The sequence below is a fragment of the Anser anser genome, assembly GCF_964211835.1.
Source record: "Anser anser genome assembly, chromosome: 3".
Taxonomy (NCBI): domain Eukaryota; kingdom Metazoa; phylum Chordata; class Aves; order Anseriformes; family Anatidae; genus Anser; species Anser anser.
Genome location: NC_139722.1, coordinates 72,937,225 through 72,957,639, shown reverse-complemented (window position 1 = coordinate 72,957,639; position 20,415 = coordinate 72,937,225). Strand labels below are relative to the sequence as shown.

The 20,415-nt window shown below is 39.2% G+C and overlaps 1 protein-coding gene across 1 annotated transcript in view; it reads right to left on the bottom strand.

Annotated features, from left to right (window-relative positions):
* IGF2R (insulin like growth factor 2 receptor) overlaps nt 1–20,415 on the bottom strand; it is a 55,524-nt gene that overhangs the window by 14,597 nt on the left and 20,512 nt on the right. The window contains exons 11-34 of the mRNA XM_083831608.1: nt 20,035–20,199; nt 19,561–19,701; nt 19,087–19,233; nt 18,043–18,174; nt 17,444–17,591; nt 16,013–16,190; nt 15,336–15,451; nt 14,777–14,939; nt 13,973–14,152; nt 12,978–13,079; nt 12,182–12,283; nt 11,368–11,542; nt 10,357–10,524; nt 9,687–9,830; nt 8,661–8,839; nt 8,240–8,327; nt 6,547–6,753; nt 6,036–6,166; nt 5,206–5,303; nt 4,570–4,706; nt 3,787–3,977; nt 3,013–3,139; nt 2,532–2,654; nt 1,398–1,660 (exon numbers count right to left, since the gene is read on the bottom strand). Coding sequence (XP_083687734.1) covers nt 1,398–1,660; nt 2,532–2,654; nt 3,013–3,139; nt 3,787–3,977; nt 4,570–4,706; nt 5,206–5,303; nt 6,036–6,166; nt 6,547–6,753; nt 8,240–8,327; nt 8,661–8,839; nt 9,687–9,830; nt 10,357–10,524; nt 11,368–11,542; nt 12,182–12,283; nt 12,978–13,079; nt 13,973–14,152; nt 14,777–14,939; nt 15,336–15,451; nt 16,013–16,190; nt 17,444–17,591; nt 18,043–18,174; nt 19,087–19,233; nt 19,561–19,701; nt 20,035–20,199 — 3,605 coding nt within the window. The remainder of the gene's footprint in view (nt 1–1,397; nt 1,661–2,531; nt 2,655–3,012; nt 3,140–3,786; nt 3,978–4,569; nt 4,707–5,205; nt 5,304–6,035; nt 6,167–6,546; nt 6,754–8,239; nt 8,328–8,660; nt 8,840–9,686; nt 9,831–10,356; nt 10,525–11,367; nt 11,543–12,181; nt 12,284–12,977; nt 13,080–13,972; nt 14,153–14,776; nt 14,940–15,335; nt 15,452–16,012; nt 16,191–17,443; nt 17,592–18,042; nt 18,175–19,086; nt 19,234–19,560; nt 19,702–20,034; nt 20,200–20,415) is intronic.

The window sequence follows — 20,415 nt, the reverse complement described above, 5'->3', positions numbered from 1 at the left end:
GATCCTACAGTTCCTTCCTATTCAATGTTGTAGGGAAGATGAGGACAACTTCCAATAAAAAAAGCTTGGTTGTAACAATGTAAAGTTATTGCACTGCAAGCTTGTGGCTTGAGCACTGCTTTAATCAGGGTCTGAGGAAACATTTTTTAAGTGCATAAGCTTACTGACACTTGAAATCTGGGGAGTTTATTCATGTTCACATATTGGTAGTTTTGTTTCTGTCTTAATTTCATTTCAGTACAAGAGATCATTATTGCTACCTAGCCATTGCCACTCTGAAACAAACTAGGGGCACTGTGGATACACTGAAAAGTGATCAGAAACACACAAGTGATAACTGATCAAAGTTAATAGGTTAGAAAACAACTGTTTCTATGCATTATTGTTTTTTTTTTATCTGAGCACATATTGTACATACTACTAGAGAGGAAACCACAGCTGCGCACTGCGCAACTCCTACAAAAGACTGGAAGTGGGAACACGACATTTTCCATCAGTGAAAAGAGCTGGAAAAGCATTTCTCTAAATGAAATTGAGAACTATAGTAAAACTGAGACAGTCATGGGAGGGGGGAACAACTAGTCAGAGAACCATGGTCACACTAGGAAGCATTCATAGTAGCAAGGATTAAATACTCATTGAATTTAATGCTCAGGTGTTAAGAGACCTTAATTCACCCTATGGCTCAGGGAACACAAACCATTTAACCTTCTCTTCCTATTACTGGCTTTCATTCTGTGCACCTGTTACCAGCAACAATTTAACTAGCTAAAACTAGCTACAGTAAGAATAGCTCAAGATATTGTCTGGAACACCAGTTCATCCAGAGTTGACCAAATCAAGTTATCACAACTTGTGTTACAAAGCAAAGGCAGATCCTTTGTTCAGTGTTTATCAGATAGCGTGAGAAAAATCTTTGTTTCTCAGAACTGTTTCTCACAATTGTCACTGCACTTAACAGAATTGATCAGACTCACCTAGCCTTTAGTCACTCACACAGAAAAAAGACCAACCCCAGGCACAGCAATGTCATCCATCCTCAACTCAGCCTGATTTATTGGCCTGTTCTGTTGGAGGATCTTAACTATTACTTCCCAAGAAGCTCCCTATGGCTTTTTTCAGCTGTACAGAAAAGCACCTAAGTATATTCCAGAGAGGTTGATCTAAAGATTTCAAGTTTTAACATACTCACCATGTTCACAAGTTTGCCAACTACTGTTCATCCCTGCTGAACATACCAATAAAAAAGTCTTTCAGAGTTTCAATATGAACTTCATTTCTGTACTAGAGGAAGAGACCTTTCTCTCAAGGGATTTAAAGCATACACTATTATTATGCATAACCCCCCCCCAGAACTTTAGTCCTACAGAAGTGTTTTCCGTGGAAGTAATTCTTACCTCTTCCTCACAAGCCAAGGACGTATGCCAAGAGAAGTAACTAGTGCACGTCTGCTCATCAAAAGACAGAAAAACAGGCTGGCTGTCATCTCCAGCATCAGACTTGCACACAAAGCTAAAATAGCTTTTATGTTTCAGTTCAGGGTCTGCAGGGCAAGGATCTCCATCTTCATAAACAAGCTTCAACACTTGATCTTCATAAGTTAAAGTTTTACTTAATTTTCCAGCATTAATTGGTTTTGGACCACCAGTGACGCAGACAGCTACAGTAAAAAAAGTGAACAAAGCAGATGAAGTCTGATGTAACTGCCTTTCAAAACTGCACTACACATCTACATTACTGAACAGCAGGAAACTTAAGATTCTAGCCCTATTCTAATTTCCATAGGAAAGGCTTTTTCACACTATCTGGAGTTACCATTAAACTGAGCTGCACTGAAACAAACCAAATACTCTCTTTAATAACTTATTAACCAGTAGAATGTAGTATAACTATATACATTTGAGCCCAGCTTTTGATTACTTCTCTGAAAATCCAAGATATTCACACAAAAATATCACCTTGACTATACATAACTTCATTAAGGTGCCTACCTGTAAGAATCCTAAAATACAAGTTAGCTGCTAATGATATTTCAGAAGCACCCAAAAACCAGAAAGCTAGAAAGGGGTCTGGCAAGATTTTGAAGCATAGACACAAGGGTGAATGGAGATGCATTACATCAACACAGTAATCACCACACAGCAGTTAGTGCTCTCAATTCATTCCAGCTGAAAGCTAATATCCTTTCTTTTCACAACAGTCAAGAGATTTAGCATCAGCATCTACAGTCTTGCCCTCATCACCAAAACAATACCCATCCTTACAGACATAAGGGCACAGACTGTAAGTAAACCCATTTAAGGTTAAAAAGGGAATTTAATAGAACCACATCATTTTATTTCTTAGGACAGTTTTTGCATCTCTTCCTAAGCAATTCAGATACAATTGTTCTCTTCAGTCCTTCCGTTTTTTCAGTAAAACTTGCCACTTGCAATTTACCACAAACCTGAGCATAAGTATTTTGTTTGTTTTTTTTTTTTCAGGTACACCATAGTCAGCAAATACAATAACAATAGGGATGAAATGCTTACCAGCTCCATTAGCACATGAACTTTTAGCTTCAGCACAAACATTCAACTCAATTCTTCTGTTGTGTGAATCACTGATTATATAACCAGACTCTCGCTTCAGTGATGTCAAATCAAAGAGGTGACCTGTAGGTAGAACAGGGTGTAGTTTAATCTTTTTGCAGATTCAAAGTCACGTTTCTTTGTATTAAAAGCTTTCAGCAACTTCCTTTAGTTGGAAGGTCAACTAGCACCTACTTGCCCGCTAGGTTAGAAGACAGTTAGAATTCATATCAAAAATTGGAGGCAAAACTAGTTCCAGAATATATATATAGCAAACTTTCTACAGACCTTTTCCGAAGGACATTGTAGTAAAAGATATTTCTACCCACCACCAATAAGCTTGTTAGTCACTACCCTTTTCTAATAAATCCCTTGAGAACAAACAGTAATGCTGCTTCCAGAAGTCTTTTCCACCTACAAAGTTTTGGGGCTTTCTCCTTACCTGTTGCAGGATTTGTTACCCGGCAGTCATTTTGCACGTTGCTTTTAAGAGGACACGCAGCAGCAGTGAACCATAAGAAGCTATATTCACAATCTTCAATGGCCATTATAAGTTCTGGTTTTGACTCCTAAACACAAAACACTAGCAGTTAACTTGTAATTCAAGTGATATTGTAAGATTTCATGCCACAGGCTTATTCCTGAAGCCTCTAGCTGAGCTTCATGTCAAATAACAGTTCTAAGAATTAACCCATTCTGGAGCAGTGAATAAACCCAAGGCTACAGTATTGAACCGTAGCTATCTCATATACACAGGACAGTCCAAAAATCATTATCTGTAGCAATAAAACTGATGAGAGTAGAGCTAAATGCAGTCTAGTCACGCAATAGAAAATCCAAGACATTATGGTGAAATGCCTCAAGTGCATATTTAATGGCTAGGCACACGGAGGTGCAACCAAGCACTGACCAACTGGCACTGCCCTATGTTTCCTACCCCACAATATGCTCACCTTCAACATACAGACAGACAGACAACTTGAAGGTATTACAGATGATAAAAACTGTTAGACTATACAAGATGATCTCTTAAGAACTGCTCATCATCTAAAGGTCAAGTACTACTTCATAGTCTACTCATAAGGCTCATAGGGCTGCCTCCCAACCAGCTGCACAAGACCAGGGAATAGTTAAGAACTGTCCCACCATCCTTCACACAGATGCGGTGGTCCGAACTCATAAAAATGCAAAGCCCTGCCAGGAGAAGCCCACTTACTATTCTGCTTTCATCACATTTGAGGCGCAATATTGTTGTTTTCTTGCGAATTTTATCTGGGCACTGATCCCCATTAATGTATTTCAGAACAGAAATGCCATTTTCCCACCGTGGTCCATCAGCCACTTCTCCAAGGCTTATACATTTTGCATCCTCCACAATGGAGGCAGCAGCATCAGAAGGACAGGAACCTGTACAGATTAATATACTGTATTATTACTCCAAAAGTTGCTAAGGCTGGCTTGCCTGGAATAAAACTCCATTTTCAGTTATGTCATGGCTGATCTACCTCCAAACGAATGCCCAATCATACTCATAACCACCCACCTTCTCCCCAGTCACAAGCAGCAGCAACCACCTCAACTTCACACAGGAATGCAGTGGCAGCTACCACTGGGGAAGCAGACTACTACTCATAGTGAAAGGCTAGAGCTTGATGCCTGGTCTTCCACTCCACCGTGTGGAACCAGGCTCAGAAGATGCCACAGAAAACACATCAACATCCTACTCCAGATTATTTTAATCTCCAGGAGCTATGGAAGACTTTGTGTAAGAACAGAAGAGCTGGAGTGCTGAAAAGATCAAGATATGAGCTGCAAGCAGATCTCATATACCAAACACATGGAAATAAGGCCCAAAAACTAGCCTTCCCTCTCATGCCAAAGTGATACCACTGTCTCCACAATCTGCTTTTATGATTTTTTACTCTGAATATCCAGCAGTACTGTCCTACCGTTTGCCTCCTCTATCTGTAGCTAGAATATATTTTTATTTAGCTCTTACGTGCAGCACCGTATGGTACTAAGGACTTGCAGACGTTAATATAGTATTTCTGTGTAGAAGCAGATAAAGCAATTGCCTCCCAATTGTCTCTATGCCGTGTCAGAGATGAAAAGTCGTAGAAGTTTCCTTCATCATCCCTATAAGATAAAGAATTTAAATTAAGTAGTTGAATTAAGTAGTACTAAAAAGGTAATTCCAGTAACTTCAAAATTGTAATTTACAATAAGCTTCATCTTAATAACTCTACCAGAGTATCTTGCTAGAAAAGAACTCTGCACCAGACTCATTGGTCCCCAGAAACTTCAATTTCAGTACAGAGAAATCACTGCATCAGCTAATCCACAGCAACTGGCTGTGTACACAGCCTACAGCCAATGCAAGAGTAATTCTGACTTCATTGAAGCACACAAGTTTAATGCATGGCAAGCACAAATGGAGGGTTGCAACAGGTTGTTTCATCTTAGAGAAACTTATCCTGACAGCACACGTTAAAACTCATGGGCAATTGTCCATATTTGACCACACTTACTAAGTATTATTACATTAACTAAAGAGGCAGTATTGCAGAGCTGCAGTAAGGCTGTACTCATTTCTGCCATCATACAGCCCCATCTTACATTTGTGGAAACAACTTACTTGTAGGAACACTCAGTGGATTTAACAGGTGGGCAGGCATACTGTGTATGCCATTCAAACATGTAGGTGCAATCTGGAGTTTCCTTCAAAAATACAGGCTGAAAGAAAAAAATGGAATGTACTTTCTCCAATTTAAATATAGAAACTACCAAAAGGTCTCAGTCTTTCTTCAAGAAGGCCCAGCAACTTGTATTTGCATAGCATCTTAGAGACATACTGTGCCTCTGATCTGAACAGTATGGCCTGAAAAGCTCAAAGCACGGCTTCTCCCAAACCCAAGTTCATCCACATGCACACTTCTGATTAAAGAGCAACTATTAGGAGCTACTGCCCTCCTCTGTGACACGGGGAAGGACAAGAGCCAAAGGTAAACCCAGGCACCATTCTTTATGAACAGGAAGGTAAGCACAAGAACAGTGAGGACTATTAAAAATTGCAAGTAACCCACTTATTTTGGTCTGGCCATATACTACGTGATTTTCTACAATTTCATTCGCCTAGCTTTTATTTGTCACTAAGGGACTACTCTTATTTCTGTGCAAGTTTCCCAGTCTCTCCAAGGGCTTTGCTAGTAGCAGGCATCTCTTAAATGAACAGCATGCTCTAATTTTCCTGGGGCACAAGGGAAGTACCTTTCATAAATCAGTTTGTTTTTAAACCTCATGGGAGCTTTGTATCTCCTACCTAACCTATAAGTGATTTTAACCTCTAAGTGATTTAAGCAGTCCCTGAAGGAAGCTAATTCATGTTCTTCACCTTACCCTGCCACACATTAAGATGACAAACTCTGGAAGATAGTATATGCACAGCAATTGTATTTTGCAACTAACCTCTGATGTAGTCTTGTCACAATAGAATAATATGGCAGTTGATCGTTCATATATTTTATGACATTTTTCTCCACTAGTGTAATTAATCATTATTAAACCATTTTTGAAAGTCAGTTTCTCTGTATGCAAGCCTAAAAACAAAGAGTTGAGAAAATTAAACAGTTAATCCAGTAAATACACGAAACTGCAGTCATGCATGTGGCAACAAGGTTACACAGCAATAACAGGCACAATAAAATAAGCATTGATAGAAAGACCTAGACCTTCCTCTAAAACACGACTTAGTTATTTAGCGAATACTGTTTCAGTGTAGTAGTGTTGAGCTCATTCCCAATTGTGTGGCAAGATAACTATATGCATAACATTTTATTTGCACATGAAGTACAACTGGTAGGGTACTTTATCTCATAAAACATGAGATTAACCAGGGTGTAACAAAAACTACTATTGGATAAATTAATAGCTCTCGCTACTCTTCCCACTTTAAGTTCCTTCTGATCAAGTGCCATACCTGCTACTTTTCTGAAAGTACTGTCCATCTTCTTTACTTGACACGATGACACGCCCTGAGCCTCTGGCTTGCAGTGTTCTGTTATTTCTCCACAAACTCTGAAGTAGTAGTCATACTCCTCTGTACTCACTTTTACGTCTTTATTGGAAAGTGGCTTCAAATTATAAACATGACCATACCTCGGATCTTTAACCTGGCAATTCTCTCCTTTAAAGGAAAGTTAAGAATGAAAATACAATCTTATATCTGTGAGCCACACCAAATACACTTAGACAACTAAGACCTCCTGGCACAACTAAGGTCACAAAAACTAAGTAGCTGGCACTTCAGTGGAATGACACTAAAGAACCATTTAAATCCAGTTAATCAGGTTGTCTTGAGAAGTTACTAAGACCTAGAATGATAAAACTAATGCACAAGTACAATTTTTAAAAAAACTAACAAAGATGTAAGAGCTACAATGTACTTCAAAAACCACCTCAAGCTGGCCTCACAGGCTCTTCCTTCAGCAAGGCTGAAGGTTAAGGACAGAACCAGAGATACTGAGTCCAGCACTTGCTCAATTATCTGGAAAGAACAGTGAGGTCACAAGGTTGAAGCAAAAGCTGTCCTAGATGTCAGTCTTGCATCTTCCTTTAACAGTTATCAAGTCTGCAGAGTTAGGTTATAACTGATATAGGAATTGTTAGCTACAGCTTAAAGCCATACAGAGTCTATGGAGAAAAGGTTTGAGAAATGTCTAGTTTCATAGGTTTAATCAGCTGAAAAGCACCTGTAACATTACTGCTGATTAAGCCCTCAGTTTTGAAGTGACACTTGGCTCAATACTTTGAAGATTTAAAAAAATCAGATCATACCACATGACTATGCTTTCCTCAATCCCCTAACAAGTTGATACCAAGATGAATGACAAGATATCAGTTCTCTCTTCAAAACCACAACTCTCGTCAACCGCATCCTGCACTGTACTTGTGTGCCACAGAGCAGCAGCTTGATAAGCATTCTTCTTGTACCACAGGAGATGACTGACAGTTTCAAATAGATTGAGTACAGATGCAACAGATACTTTGCAGGAAGTCTGATATTTCAGAAGGTATTATCTACATTCACAAGGTCTTATCTACAAGCTGCAAAACAAAGCTCTTAAGAGCAAAGAAGATAACCTGCACACTCAGCTTCCGACCAACTGAATATCAGAACTAGAACCTGCAATTCCTTCTTGCATGTCCTGAAGTCAACTGTAAACTGACACTCTCCCCTCTGGTGTCTCCACCATTGACTAGTAAGAGTCAAGTTCATAATACAATTTCTAGTTTTCAGTGGAGGACAAGGAAATATTTGACAGGCACAGGATCAATCACATTTTCATGAAATCTAACACTTACCAATATTTGCAGGACTAACAAGTTTCATTGTGATTTTGGTTTAACAAGGTAGCACTATGATTTGACCAGAAAGTATTATTACTGTACCTTCTTTTCCAAGATAGAAAAGTGCATTTGACTCTTATCCTAATTTGTACTTTTCCTGTTAGATTGGGAATCTTTGTTGGACTAACTCTCTGAATAGATTTCCCTCTACAAGCCAGCATCTTTTACTGACAGACTTGTAGGGCAAGAAACAAATGTAGCTCCACTAGGTTTTCATTTCTTGTACAGATTTGTTTGATACTTGAAAGCTTAACTACACTTACCTTCTGCTTTGTGAACAGGGCAGGCTGCCAAAGTTCTCCAAACAAATACAAACTCACAGTCATTTTCTTGCTCAAACACTGGTGAACCCTACAGGAAAAAAAAAGCCATGTGAAGGAGACTTACTGGAAACTACATTGCAAGTCCCAAAACATACACAAAGAATCCCTTTTTAATGGGGTTGCACAGTCTTAAGGTCTCTTAGCAAATTTCTGTACCCATTTTGAACAAAGCTGTCTGCAATACCGTCCACCGTTGTGTTCAAAGGGCTCAAGAAAGCAGTTGAAAGGAAAGACAAGTAAAATGCCTGTATACAAGATACTGTTCTAAACAAATCAGTCTATTCCAAAAGAAGGGAAACTGTTTATGTTGTAAGTCGAAGCTCTTAAATCTGTATTAATAGCTCTTAGCATAGAAATTTACCATTGTCTGATCGCACTGAAAGATTATACGTGTAGAATAGCGTTGCTTATCTTTGCAAGTATCACCATTCAAGTAGATAATGCTTAGTGACCCGTCAGTAGCAGCCTGTGGATTTATCTGAATGACTCCAAGGTTCTTGCTTTTATCAGCATATTTCACACAGGATCCTATGGCTCCACCTACAGGAAACCAGCAGAAAAATGTATTTTAGTTCAAAGCTTTGTCAATGAGTTACCTTTATTGTAAGACAACATAATGAAATAGTTTTAAGAGAGATTTGAGCATTCAGCACGGTTCAAACTCCTGAAGCACAACACAGTAGACGCATTTTCATAAACGTGGAGACACTGTGTGCCTAGAGGCTCTGAGGAAGAGAACAAGTCACTGTCTACATTCACTGAAATCTTTAAAACTGTATTAATCTGCCCATATAGACTCAGAAGGCTAGAGCAACAAGTTTAAGTCAAACTGGTTAGAAAGGCAGTAAGACATGCATGGCATAAGCTTCTCATTCAGACTTTATTCAGTTAAGAAGCATCAACATTTAATTTGCCTTTTAAAAAAAGTTCAGATACTTGTAAATACTGCCCCTCAACAGTTTTCCCCAACTGCTTTTCCACACATCTCAATGCAATAGTCCTGATTAAGCATTAAGAGTGCTCTCAGTTTGAGAATATCTGCAGTACTTTATTATCTTAGACATTGGAACAGGCTGTCCAGGGAGGTGGTGGAATCACCATCCCTTGGGGGTGTTCAAGGAAAGGTTGGACCTGGTGCTTAGGGACATGGTTTAGTGGGTGACATTGGTGGTAGGGGTACTGCTGGACTAGATGATCTTGGAGGTCTTTTCCAACCTTAATGATTCTATGATTATACCCCTGTGTAGACCTGGGTGAGGTATGTCAAGTTCAGCAACTGAACAGGCAGGATTGAAGAAATGGTATTAAAATAACAAGGGTTGTCATTCTGCATGCAAGGTCTGGCACCAGAAATCAGAAGTTAAGAAATGCTTGCTATTTGGCTTACCAGGGCATCCAGGCACAGAGGGCAAAGGTTTGCAAACATTCAAGAAAAATGTTCGCTTCTTTGCGTTCTTGGAAGTATCTATAGCAACCCACGGTTCACTCTCTTTGCTCAAGTCACTTAAGTCATATTCATTACCAGCAGCATCTGGAAGAGATGTGGTACATACAGTAAACTGAAAGACCTGCTAGACAGTTGCAGTATAGTACCAGGTTTCAAATGATATGTTTCACTGATGAATACACATAATTCAAGGTATTTTTCAGAATCACATAAGAATCATTGAGACAAGACAATTACTGTTCACAGAGGTAGAGATACACTAGATTAAAACCCAATTCTTTTGATAATCAGTTTAGCTACCACAAGCAACTATTCACAGGTTCATTTTTCTACAGGCAATACAAATTTAACCCGCTTTCTTCAGAGTTAGACTGAAGTGGCACTTACTTTCCATATTAGCTTCTCACCTGTTTTTGTAAGTTAAACCTGCTTTAAACAATCCATTTCCTCTCCCTCTCTACAACATTTCTGAAGACCTCAGGCCTCACAAACTTCTTCAGACCAGGCATCCTTAAGTTATCTCAAAGCCCTACTCCATAGGAGCTTGTGGTGTTCAGTTAATCCTTCCAAGAGTTGTCGGACAAAGCCCACCTGAATCCCAGGTACTTACCTGTAACCTGACAATCTACAGGAGCAGGAGCACAGGCCAGAGCTGTGTGAAACTCAAAAAAAGTATCATGGATGTTCAGTACACTGTTTATCTCTTCACGCACAAACTTAAGCTCTCCAGGATATGAATCATTACAAATGAAAGTCACCGTGAAAGTGTCTGATGTCCCTGTAAAACAAATAGTTATCTCCTGCTGGTTCACTCAAGAATATTTAAGTTGAAGTTCAAGCTAACACTCGACTTTAACATTTTCTAACCACTTATTCTGTTTAGGCAAACACTACATTCTGTTTATATGCTTTTTGAACAATAAAAATAAGCCTTCTTTAGAGACCTGCGCTAAAGTGCACCTAGCAGTCTCAAGCAACTTTCCAAATGGGAGACAAGATAGCATTAACACAGTTCAAAGAGCAGAATTACATTCACTCAGCTGTGCTCCCCATGTCTGACATATGTGAAGAAACAAAAAAGCAAGACATTCAATCAGTTACACCAGCAACCTCTAAACTGCATCACACAAAAGGTAGGATTTTATTTAGGTTGTGTAATAACTGGAAAACAAGTACTGATACTTTTTAAGTAGCACAAGTTAAGTTGTTTAGTTTTCCTTTCCACAGCCCATGATTAGAATTAAGTGGAGGGGAGTATTTGTCATCATTGTATCCTACAGTAACCGAAAAGGTAGAAGCTCTAACAGTGAAATACACAATGGCTCAATCACTTGTTTTGGTACACATTATACAATGAAAAACTATCATGGCTATGAAAATGAGAAAAATGAGATCACCACAGCACATTGTACAGACAACCAACACACAAAACTGAGCCATTAGGAAGAAATCAAATCATGCAAATGATAAAGTTTTATTTGATTTCTTCTTAAGGTTTTAATATGAACTAGCCTGTTTAAGTGATTAACATCAAACCCAGGTGGTTTTACTACATGAACAAAGCAGGGAATGAAGACCATTCACAGAACACTAATACATTGTCACAACTTCCTGAACTCACCTGATTGCACCTGAAGAGGACCTCTGTAGGTAAGAGTTAGAACTCCCTCACCAGACAGATACAGAGTTTTGTCCAATTCCACCATCCTCACTGATGTCAGATTTTCTGCTTCACATCCAGCAGCTTGTTTTCCATTGATTTCACCACAATCTGGCATGGGCCCACAAATGTTTAGCTAGAAGTTTTAAAAACATGAGTGTACAGTGTTAACTGTATCACAAAATTAGACTTATTTATATATCAGTAAGTTTCATTTGTTAAAGCCTGATTTCAAACATCACAAGATGCCTTTCATTTCCAGACTGCAAGACAACCAATTACACAGGAACAGCATCTTCACTCGTCAGTTTACAGGGTCCACAAGTTCTCCCCACTGGAAGTACAGGATGTGGTTTAACGACCAAAAAACCCTATGGTACTATCTGTAGATAGCCTAGAACTAACAAGATATGCAAGCCAAATTAAGAGCACTGATATGGATAAATTAAATCCATTTTTAGGCTTACACTGTCCATTTTTAACACTAGTAGATAAACTAGTATTATACAACAGAGTCCATAATCAGCCCTGCATAGCCTAGTGGTGCCACTACAGTGAGACTACTGTTTGGCTTTGCTATAAAACAATGTTGATGTTTTTAAGACCATTTGAAATGATGAAGCAAGTTACCTTCTATTCTTTTCTCAAGTACAATACTTTTTTGTCAACTCAACTTTCATAAAAACTGTACAAGAGCTCCATTTCACTAAGCTTGACCAGAAGAAATACAACAGCAGAATCCATAAGCAACAGATTGTACAGTCAGAATCCTTACCAAGAAGGTCTTCCCAATTCCTGTTGCCATATAGCCTTTTCCTGAAGCTAATGGCTGCAGATTGAACAAAAAGCCACTGTTTGGATCTCGCACAGAGCAGGTCTACAAGAGAAAGGTTACAACAGCATTATTTTCTCACTCAGCATTTCTAGTGTTTATGTTCTACTTCTAGTTTGCTTAAAGAGTCAGAGTAGTGATTTGCATATCTATCTATCCTGTCTAGGAAGCAGGAACTTAATTTGGACAACCAGAGTACAGCTCCGGCAGTAGCAACACTTCAATTCTTTTGCACAGTTGTCCATTGACATCAATCGCATATCAAGATATCAAAGTGTAGTTTAACAGATACTATCAGGTTAGCTAAGAGCAAAGAAATTTTAATTGAAGGATACTTCTACTCTAATGTGATCACTTCAAGACCTGTAAATGAGAAGCAACTGAGTAGCCCAGTGTAAAGTGAACCTCATTTGATGATCTGTACACAAACAAGGACAACAGAAGTCCTTACATATACATTCAACTTTACTAGCAACCTCATAAGGGAATGAAACATCCAATACCATAGCAAGCCATTCTTCCTTGAGTGCACACTGTACCACTTTGGCCAAAAGTTACATATTTCATGAACACATCAAGACAGACACATCAAGAAGAAAGCAGTAAGCACTAAACTCCATTGTGATCAACTTCATACTTCACTCTAGTTTTCTTTAAGATTCATTAAAATGCAGAAACCAGGAACACTAGAAAAATAGCATGTGAAGACCATAAACGCATTTGTCTCACCCTTTCTCACCTGAGAATCATCTTTTGTTTCCTTAATTGGACAAGCAGCTTCAGTTTCCCATAAGAACGTGACCACACATTCCTGAATAGATATAAACCGTGGGCTGCTACTCTGGAAACAGATTGCAGAGAGAAGACCAGAATCAAGGAAAATGTAACAGCCAACACCTTCCATGTTTGAGATTCTGCTTTAAAATTGCTATGTTCTAAAAGATTTCATTACAAAAGCACACAATTCCCAACCCAATTTCCTCACTCCTTTTTATTTTGAAAGTCAGGAGAACTGAATCTGATATACAAATATTCAAATGCAGTTCAAAACTGAACCCAGACACATATAATCACACCTTTCTTCAGTCTGTTTTGGAGAGTTTGGGGTATAAGGTACAGCACGTTAAAAAAAATCAAGTACCACAAAACACTGTCAGCTGAGGCAACTGGAATAATAACTACTCAGAATTCATTTCAGTGCTTTCAGGCAAAAACAAAGCAGTTCATAACTGCACCATGTCCCAGATTTTTACCGTATCTCTTGGGGAGAAGAGCAAGGGAGGGGAATAACACTTGCAGATTCACAAGCCAGCATGAAAAAGTCTAGGCAAGCTTCAGTGGTTCCCCCCCAGTCTAAACTTCAGCAAAAGTTTTATAGAATTAAGAACTCATCTAGAATCAAGCTACAGAGATGCACAACGTCAGCCTGAAGATGCACTTTACAATGTTCTTCCTCTTAAGAGGATCTGCTATGTCTGCACGTGTAACTCCAGTTGACTCCTCACACACTCTCATGCTAATTAAACTAGCCTGATGCATCAGTTTCCACCAGGGTTATTAGGTGTTAACTATTTCTTACTTATGATAAAGTACTCAGTCTCAGATACACATTTCTCTGGCATCTAATTTAAAATAGATGTAAAAACGTTAAGTCCCCAAGAAGTCTCTGTTATCATGAAACCCTTGATGGAAAGCCTCCTATGATGTAACAGCTGAACGATCATTTGTCCTTACTAGAGTGCCCCTGGAACAGACAAAGTGGATGGTGGTGGTGTAAGTTGTCATCTTTCCATCAGCATTGATGCACACAGAGCCATTTGAATAGGTTAGAAGAATGTGACGAGGTCTTTCAACTACTAATTCTTTGCTGGCAACACCAAGATTGCTAATAGAGGTGGCTTCATAGTAAGAATCCTAGAAATAAAGAAAACCATCAGCAATTTTGGACTCAAGTGCATTGTTACAGAAATGCCCAAGAAAATGGTACCTACCACAGTAACCTTGTGTACAGAAGAATACCTTGAGTTTTGAATGCAACTGAGAAGGCTAGAGATCCCTCTATATTCCTCCCCCATTCTATATTTAAGATCCACATTTAAGCACCACAAAGTTTTACTTTATAATAAGGTGCCTAGAGTGCCTCAGAAATCATCCCCATCTCACCAGCTACACAGCTCAGGAGTTTAGGGAGGCCTACACCTCATGTGCAATAAGTACAATTTAATTTGTGCAGCTCTTTAAAACAGTATGTAAAAGGCTCCAGCCATTCTTAGAGCTTACTTATCTGTCATGCTTAGCGAAGTTTAAAAAACACTAGCAGAAGTTGAGAGTAGGAACCTTGTAAAAATTAAAGCTTCGGTGTTTCAAGAGGCTGGTAGAGGTTTGCCATACTGCAATGACTATGCCGACGCTAAGGATGCACAGGATACCATTGTATGCTGCACAAAGGGGCCAAAACTCACATGCTCATCTTGTATTCCCTTTTAACTCAATCACTTGGGCAAATCAGCTCTGAGTTAGGACAAAAACACTACTCACATGATCATGTTGATATTCCACCTGACACACAGATGCTCGTCGGTCACATCCTGGAACAGCAAGCAGTGGTCGACAGACATTTATGTAGTACTTTTTGCGCTCACTTGGTCTTGAATTATCCATAGCATACCAGTTTCCACCTCTCTTCTCAGACTTTGCTAAACTGAGTGGGAGGAAAAAGTTCTATGCTAAGAATACATGTTATTCACAGATTCCCTTTAGCTTTGTTAGTTTCAAGAAAGAAACTGCAAGGCATTTCAGTTGGCATTTCATGTAACTTTTTCCCCTCATTTTTAAGTGTCGCAAAAAATTACTCCTAGGAAGGTAGAAAACAGTTAAAGTAAGTTAGGCAAAGCCAACCCAAGAAGTCAACTTGTATCTTAGGAGGTGAGTCAATATACCAGATTATCTCCATTTCAAGATACTTGCAGTTAAGACTGTCAGAAGAGATCACTTTTCCAGTGCTTTTTATGCACGAAACCAGTGTCATCCAGTGTTAAACAATCAGCTAGAACACTAAACTAGAATAGCCAAGTTCACACAAAGACTGTTACTTCACCTTGACAAATCATATTGGTCCATGGTGTTGGGATCAGTCACAATACATTCCAAGGGCAGTTCAGGACAGGCATATTCAGTGTACCACCTGAAGTTGTAGGTATATTTATCTTCTACCTAAAAAGAACAGCAGAGTAGGTCAAGGGAGGCTTTCATACAGACTACTATGTGAAGCAACGTGACTCCTTTATATGTTCAGTTTATTCCCCTGAGTTTTGGGATGCACTTTCTCAGACTGATTAGCACAGGTCCATCTTCACATTGATCTTGCCATTATTTCTGCTGTAACACCAAAAACACTTGCAAAAAACAACCATAGCAACGTAACTGCTGTTTACTGTGTTACAGGGCACAGTCCTAGCACTTGACATCTCTGGCCGAGAAATATGGCTTTTTTTTCCAATTTGAAATACAAGAGGATCAAAAGCACTGGTAATTATACGTTCCAGAAACTAGAGAATAGTGAAGTGAGAACCCTGATGCAGATCAACAGTTTACTGTTCAGTAGGCAAGACGAGTACAGGCTGGTACACCAAGAAAAATACCTGCTTTGTTGAGCAGTCTGCTTTATAGATATGGTTATTTCCATCCATGAATCTCTGCTGTACCAGCCTAGAAGTGATTATTTTCATGATTTACAGATGTAGAGAGTTCCCTTCTTCATATCGAACTTCTTACCTGATATTCAGGCTGACCTACTCCAGCTTGACGGTCACACAAGAAAGTTATGAGAGTAGATCTCTGTGTTTTCTTCTCATCATTATATGCTGTACCATTTTTGTAAGTCAACTGAATCAGACCATCATAATATGAAAGTTTGGAATTAGGCAGTCCAAGACTCCAAAACTGGTTCTCACTAGAAAATAAAACAGGCTCTGAGGTTGTGCAGAATTCAGATGTAGTCATCTTAAAGAAAAGTCTACCAAACAGTAGGCACACAGGTATGTTCATAGAATACTCTGTAGTAAGACAAAAGGATTCAGCAAGATTGACTATACAAAGTCAAAAACTAGGATGAAAAGCACTGCCAAAAACAAACCATGAACAGGTGTCCTTCTTTGGGAAGGAAAAGAAGTTATACCTTACTTAGGTACCTAAAATACCAATACTCCATTCTCTAGAACAGTGACAGAAAAGTCAAGCTCCCACAGGCTTCAGAATGGGCTTCAAACTGCAGACACCCTAATGGCAAGCTCATGCTGGTTTCATGCAACTACGTGAGGACAGCAAAGATCTCGGACTGCACAACAGCAAATCTTCTCACTTAAGAAAACTTTGTATGCTCTTAGCTCAGGATCAGCTTTGGTCTAGGAGGGTTTCTTTACTCTGACTTAATGTCAGACTAGCTCTTTCAGACCTAGCCTAACCACCTTCCCCCAAGTAAGTGCAGACAACTCTCCTTAGCTGGAGAATACTTCAAGATCAAGCAAAGTCAAGTGCAATTGCATGTGAGTGCACTAGGCTGACCTGGAATCTGAAGTGTTGCACAGATACTACACCTTAGACATGGCTGGTAGAAGATGGAACAATGCTGCTCACAGAGTAGTTGTGCACATTGAGACTGTGCCTGCATTTTTAGCAATACAAACATGCTGCAACACCCAAGTTCTGGGCTCTACCTCATATAAGGCAGCTACTACTCAGCCTTAGGACCTTGGCTAACCTAGGCAGTAGTGCTTCTTTACAGCAAACACTCTTCAAACCAAGCTGATTTGAATCCAATGTGCAGGTTGGCTTAATACAGCTGAAGCAGTTAATACACAGCTTAAAACCCCTCTGGGAACACTCTCAGAAAAAAATTCCTGAGTTGGAAAGGACCCACAAGGATCATCAAGTCCAACTGGCTGCACACATGACCACCCAAAAAAAAAAAATCAAACTATATGTCTGAAGGTGGAGCAATGGACACAATCTCAAAAGCTAATTGCAAGCAAGATCACACACACTTTGCTTGAAACAATTGACAGCATAATTACTATGCTGACACTTATTTTACATGTAAGTTACCTGAATCTACTGCAGATAGTAATTACTTTACATGCAAATTGGTCAGTTAGATAACATCACACAACAGTAGATTTATTACAAGCAACAGAACCAGCAACTTACTTTTGTGTTACTTGGCATGCTGCTGATTGTGTGTGACACAATTCAACTGGCACGCTGCCACAGATGTTTATGTAGAACAAATATTCTGAAGTATTAACTATGTAGTACCCGTTTTTCTTGGCCAGTGGTGATAAATCAAAGGAGAAGCCTAACAGAGAAGGAATAAAATTTCATTCAGCATAAGTTTCAGTCCCAGTTTTTCCCACCATCTCTCAGATCTTGATTCTACTGGCCACACAGCTAGTTGTTATACAGACATGTTCCCCTAAACATGTCTCCCCTTCCACATAATCATTCCAGAAACATGGAAATTCAGACGTATTGGAAGGATATGCTTTCCTATAGAAGAATTCACTACAGTCAAGTACAAGTTACACCTATTTCCCCCCCACACATATACACTAGGAAGAGCATTAAGCTCACACTGCTCTCATTTTAACATGTGCATATACTTTAAAACTCTGTGCTCCAGTGTTTTAGGTGCTTCAACTTGCAACAAGTTCACTTTGGTTTTGCACAGAAAGAGGACTTAATGCTCAATGCCATGGCATAAGTCCTATCCTTGAAGGCCCTTCAGTTTGGCCAACATAAATACATACCTGCCTGAGCATCAGAGACTTGACAGTTATCTCCTTCAGTTTTAGACAGGACACATGCAGCAGCAGTATACCAGTCAAAAGCATACGAACATACGCCCTCAGACATCAAGATTGGAGCACTTTCTAGATCACCTGGTATTGAAAGAGCAATGCGTTAAACAACACGCAGTACAGTCAGGCTGCCAAAACTATTAATCTAGGCCTACGAACACCGACTCCTCCCCAACAGCAGACCAGAAATAATGAAGTACCTCTTCTCTGAAAATAAGGACCACAATCAACAATTCCTTACACTAGTTCTTTGCATCCTCCTCCCCAAGTTTAGCCAAGAGGTAAAGATGTACTGCTTAGTCTGTTCCCAAGTATTCTCTCACACTCCAAAAATGTTGTGTTTTTTTTTTTTTGATATGCAAGCCTGGAGCTTGGCTATAAAGCAACAGCTTCATCAGAACTAGTACATGACCTGATCTGAACAGCCAACATGCAGAGGGTTTAGCTTCCTCATGCTCAAGTGCAAGAATCCGAAACTTCTATTTCCCTGGAAGAAGTTATACTAGTAGGCTATTATAGGGAGATGAAAATTAACAGCTTCTGCAAGTGTTCCTGCTTACTGTAAAATGCAAGCAGTTCAGAGAAAATTTATTGAAAAAGGTTAAAGTAAATGAACATGGTTCAGGACCAGTCTTTTCTATCAAGACAATCTAGAGATAAGACAATCTAGAGATAGAAAGTGCTTTCTAGAGCTTTCAGGTATTCTCAAGGCTTTAGTCACTTAAACTTACCTTCACCTTGTTTGAAAAAAATCTCAGTTCAACAGATTACTCAATGGTCTTGAATATTCAAAGAATACTTGTATAAAACATGAACAGAGATAAATATCTGCAGTTATATTGCTCTCACCCTAGCAAACAACAGTCCTTCAGCTTTTGCGTACAAGAAAAAAGACAAAAGGCATATAACTAAGACTTAGCACTCATGTCTGGGAATATTAAATGATCTCCATTTTTTAAAATGGATTAAGGAAAAAGGTGTGGATATTCTTACCTGGTCTGCACACAAGAGTGATGACAGTTTTGATTTTTTTGTTAACACCACAGCTGTCTCCATTTGAATAGATAAGTTGAATATTTTCTCCAACCTTTTTAGGCGAAGAAACAAATGTTCCAAGATTCTTGCTCCTGTTTTGTTTATCTGCAAGGAGAGTAAAGGCATTACCTTTTTCCCCTAGAAAGTTTACTCTATGAAGAGAATATTAACTAGCCAAAGTCATAAGACAGCATGCCATTACAAGTTGGTTTTCAACCTTCCCTAGACCGTTCTACAAGCCATAGAGGAAAGTGTAATACCATTCAGCTGTTAGGAAAGTCTACTGATATCATGTCTTTTGAGGTCTTTAGCAGCACAAGGGAATTACGCTCCTAACTTCCATTTCCTCAAATAAATGAAGGCACCGAGTGCAGCCCTTTTGCATTTACAAAGAAAGAAACACCAAGCCTTCAGAGATTTAAAAAGACTCACCTACAGAGCAAATAGCAGCAGTATCTGGGCAGAGGGAAGCTCCTCCACTCTTCAGCACTTTATGGCAGACATTGATGTAATAATGTTTCCTTCCTGCCTCTGAAAGGCTACTGTCAACAGCTTCCCAGTTCTGGGCTAAATCTGAAATACAGACAGTCACTAAGAACAAGTCAGCTAGCTTAATCATGCCAACCTCTCCATTCCAAAACACCATTTATCACAGAAAAACAATTCACACTTAAAGCCACTTAAGATGACAACAACCACGACAGTCACAGATAGGGCTACTTTCCTAACGCGATTACTTCTTTTGAGAGGATAGAACTGGGTGCCAGTACCCCAGAAAAATACCAAGGTAAGTGACAGCCGTATTACGTTCAGCTACGGAATTGCAATGACACTAGAAATGGCACGTAAATTCAGAACAGATGTTTCAGAACAAAAGTAACCAAAAGTGAGCTTTCGCTGCCATACCTGAACTGCGGATCAGAGGTGACAAATCATAGTGTTTTCTCTTATCAGAAACTCTGCAAAGGAGATCTTCTCTCTCTTTAACACATGCGTATTTTGTATCCCAAGTGAAAAAATAGGTGCAGTCCACTTCGCCAGTAAACACTGGAGTTCCTCTACCATCATTACCTTAATATTGAAGATGAATACACACAGGTTAGGTTTCCAGTAGGAAGAGAGAAAAGCAAGAGATAATTGAGAACTCAATGCAACAAGCAAGAACGACAGAAAAACCATGAGTCCTGTGCAGCAAAAGGATTTATTTTGTTTTTAAACTGTTGACTAAGAAAAATAGGTCTTTTCATGCCTCAATATTCTTTATCACCAGTGCAAATTTAACTTAGT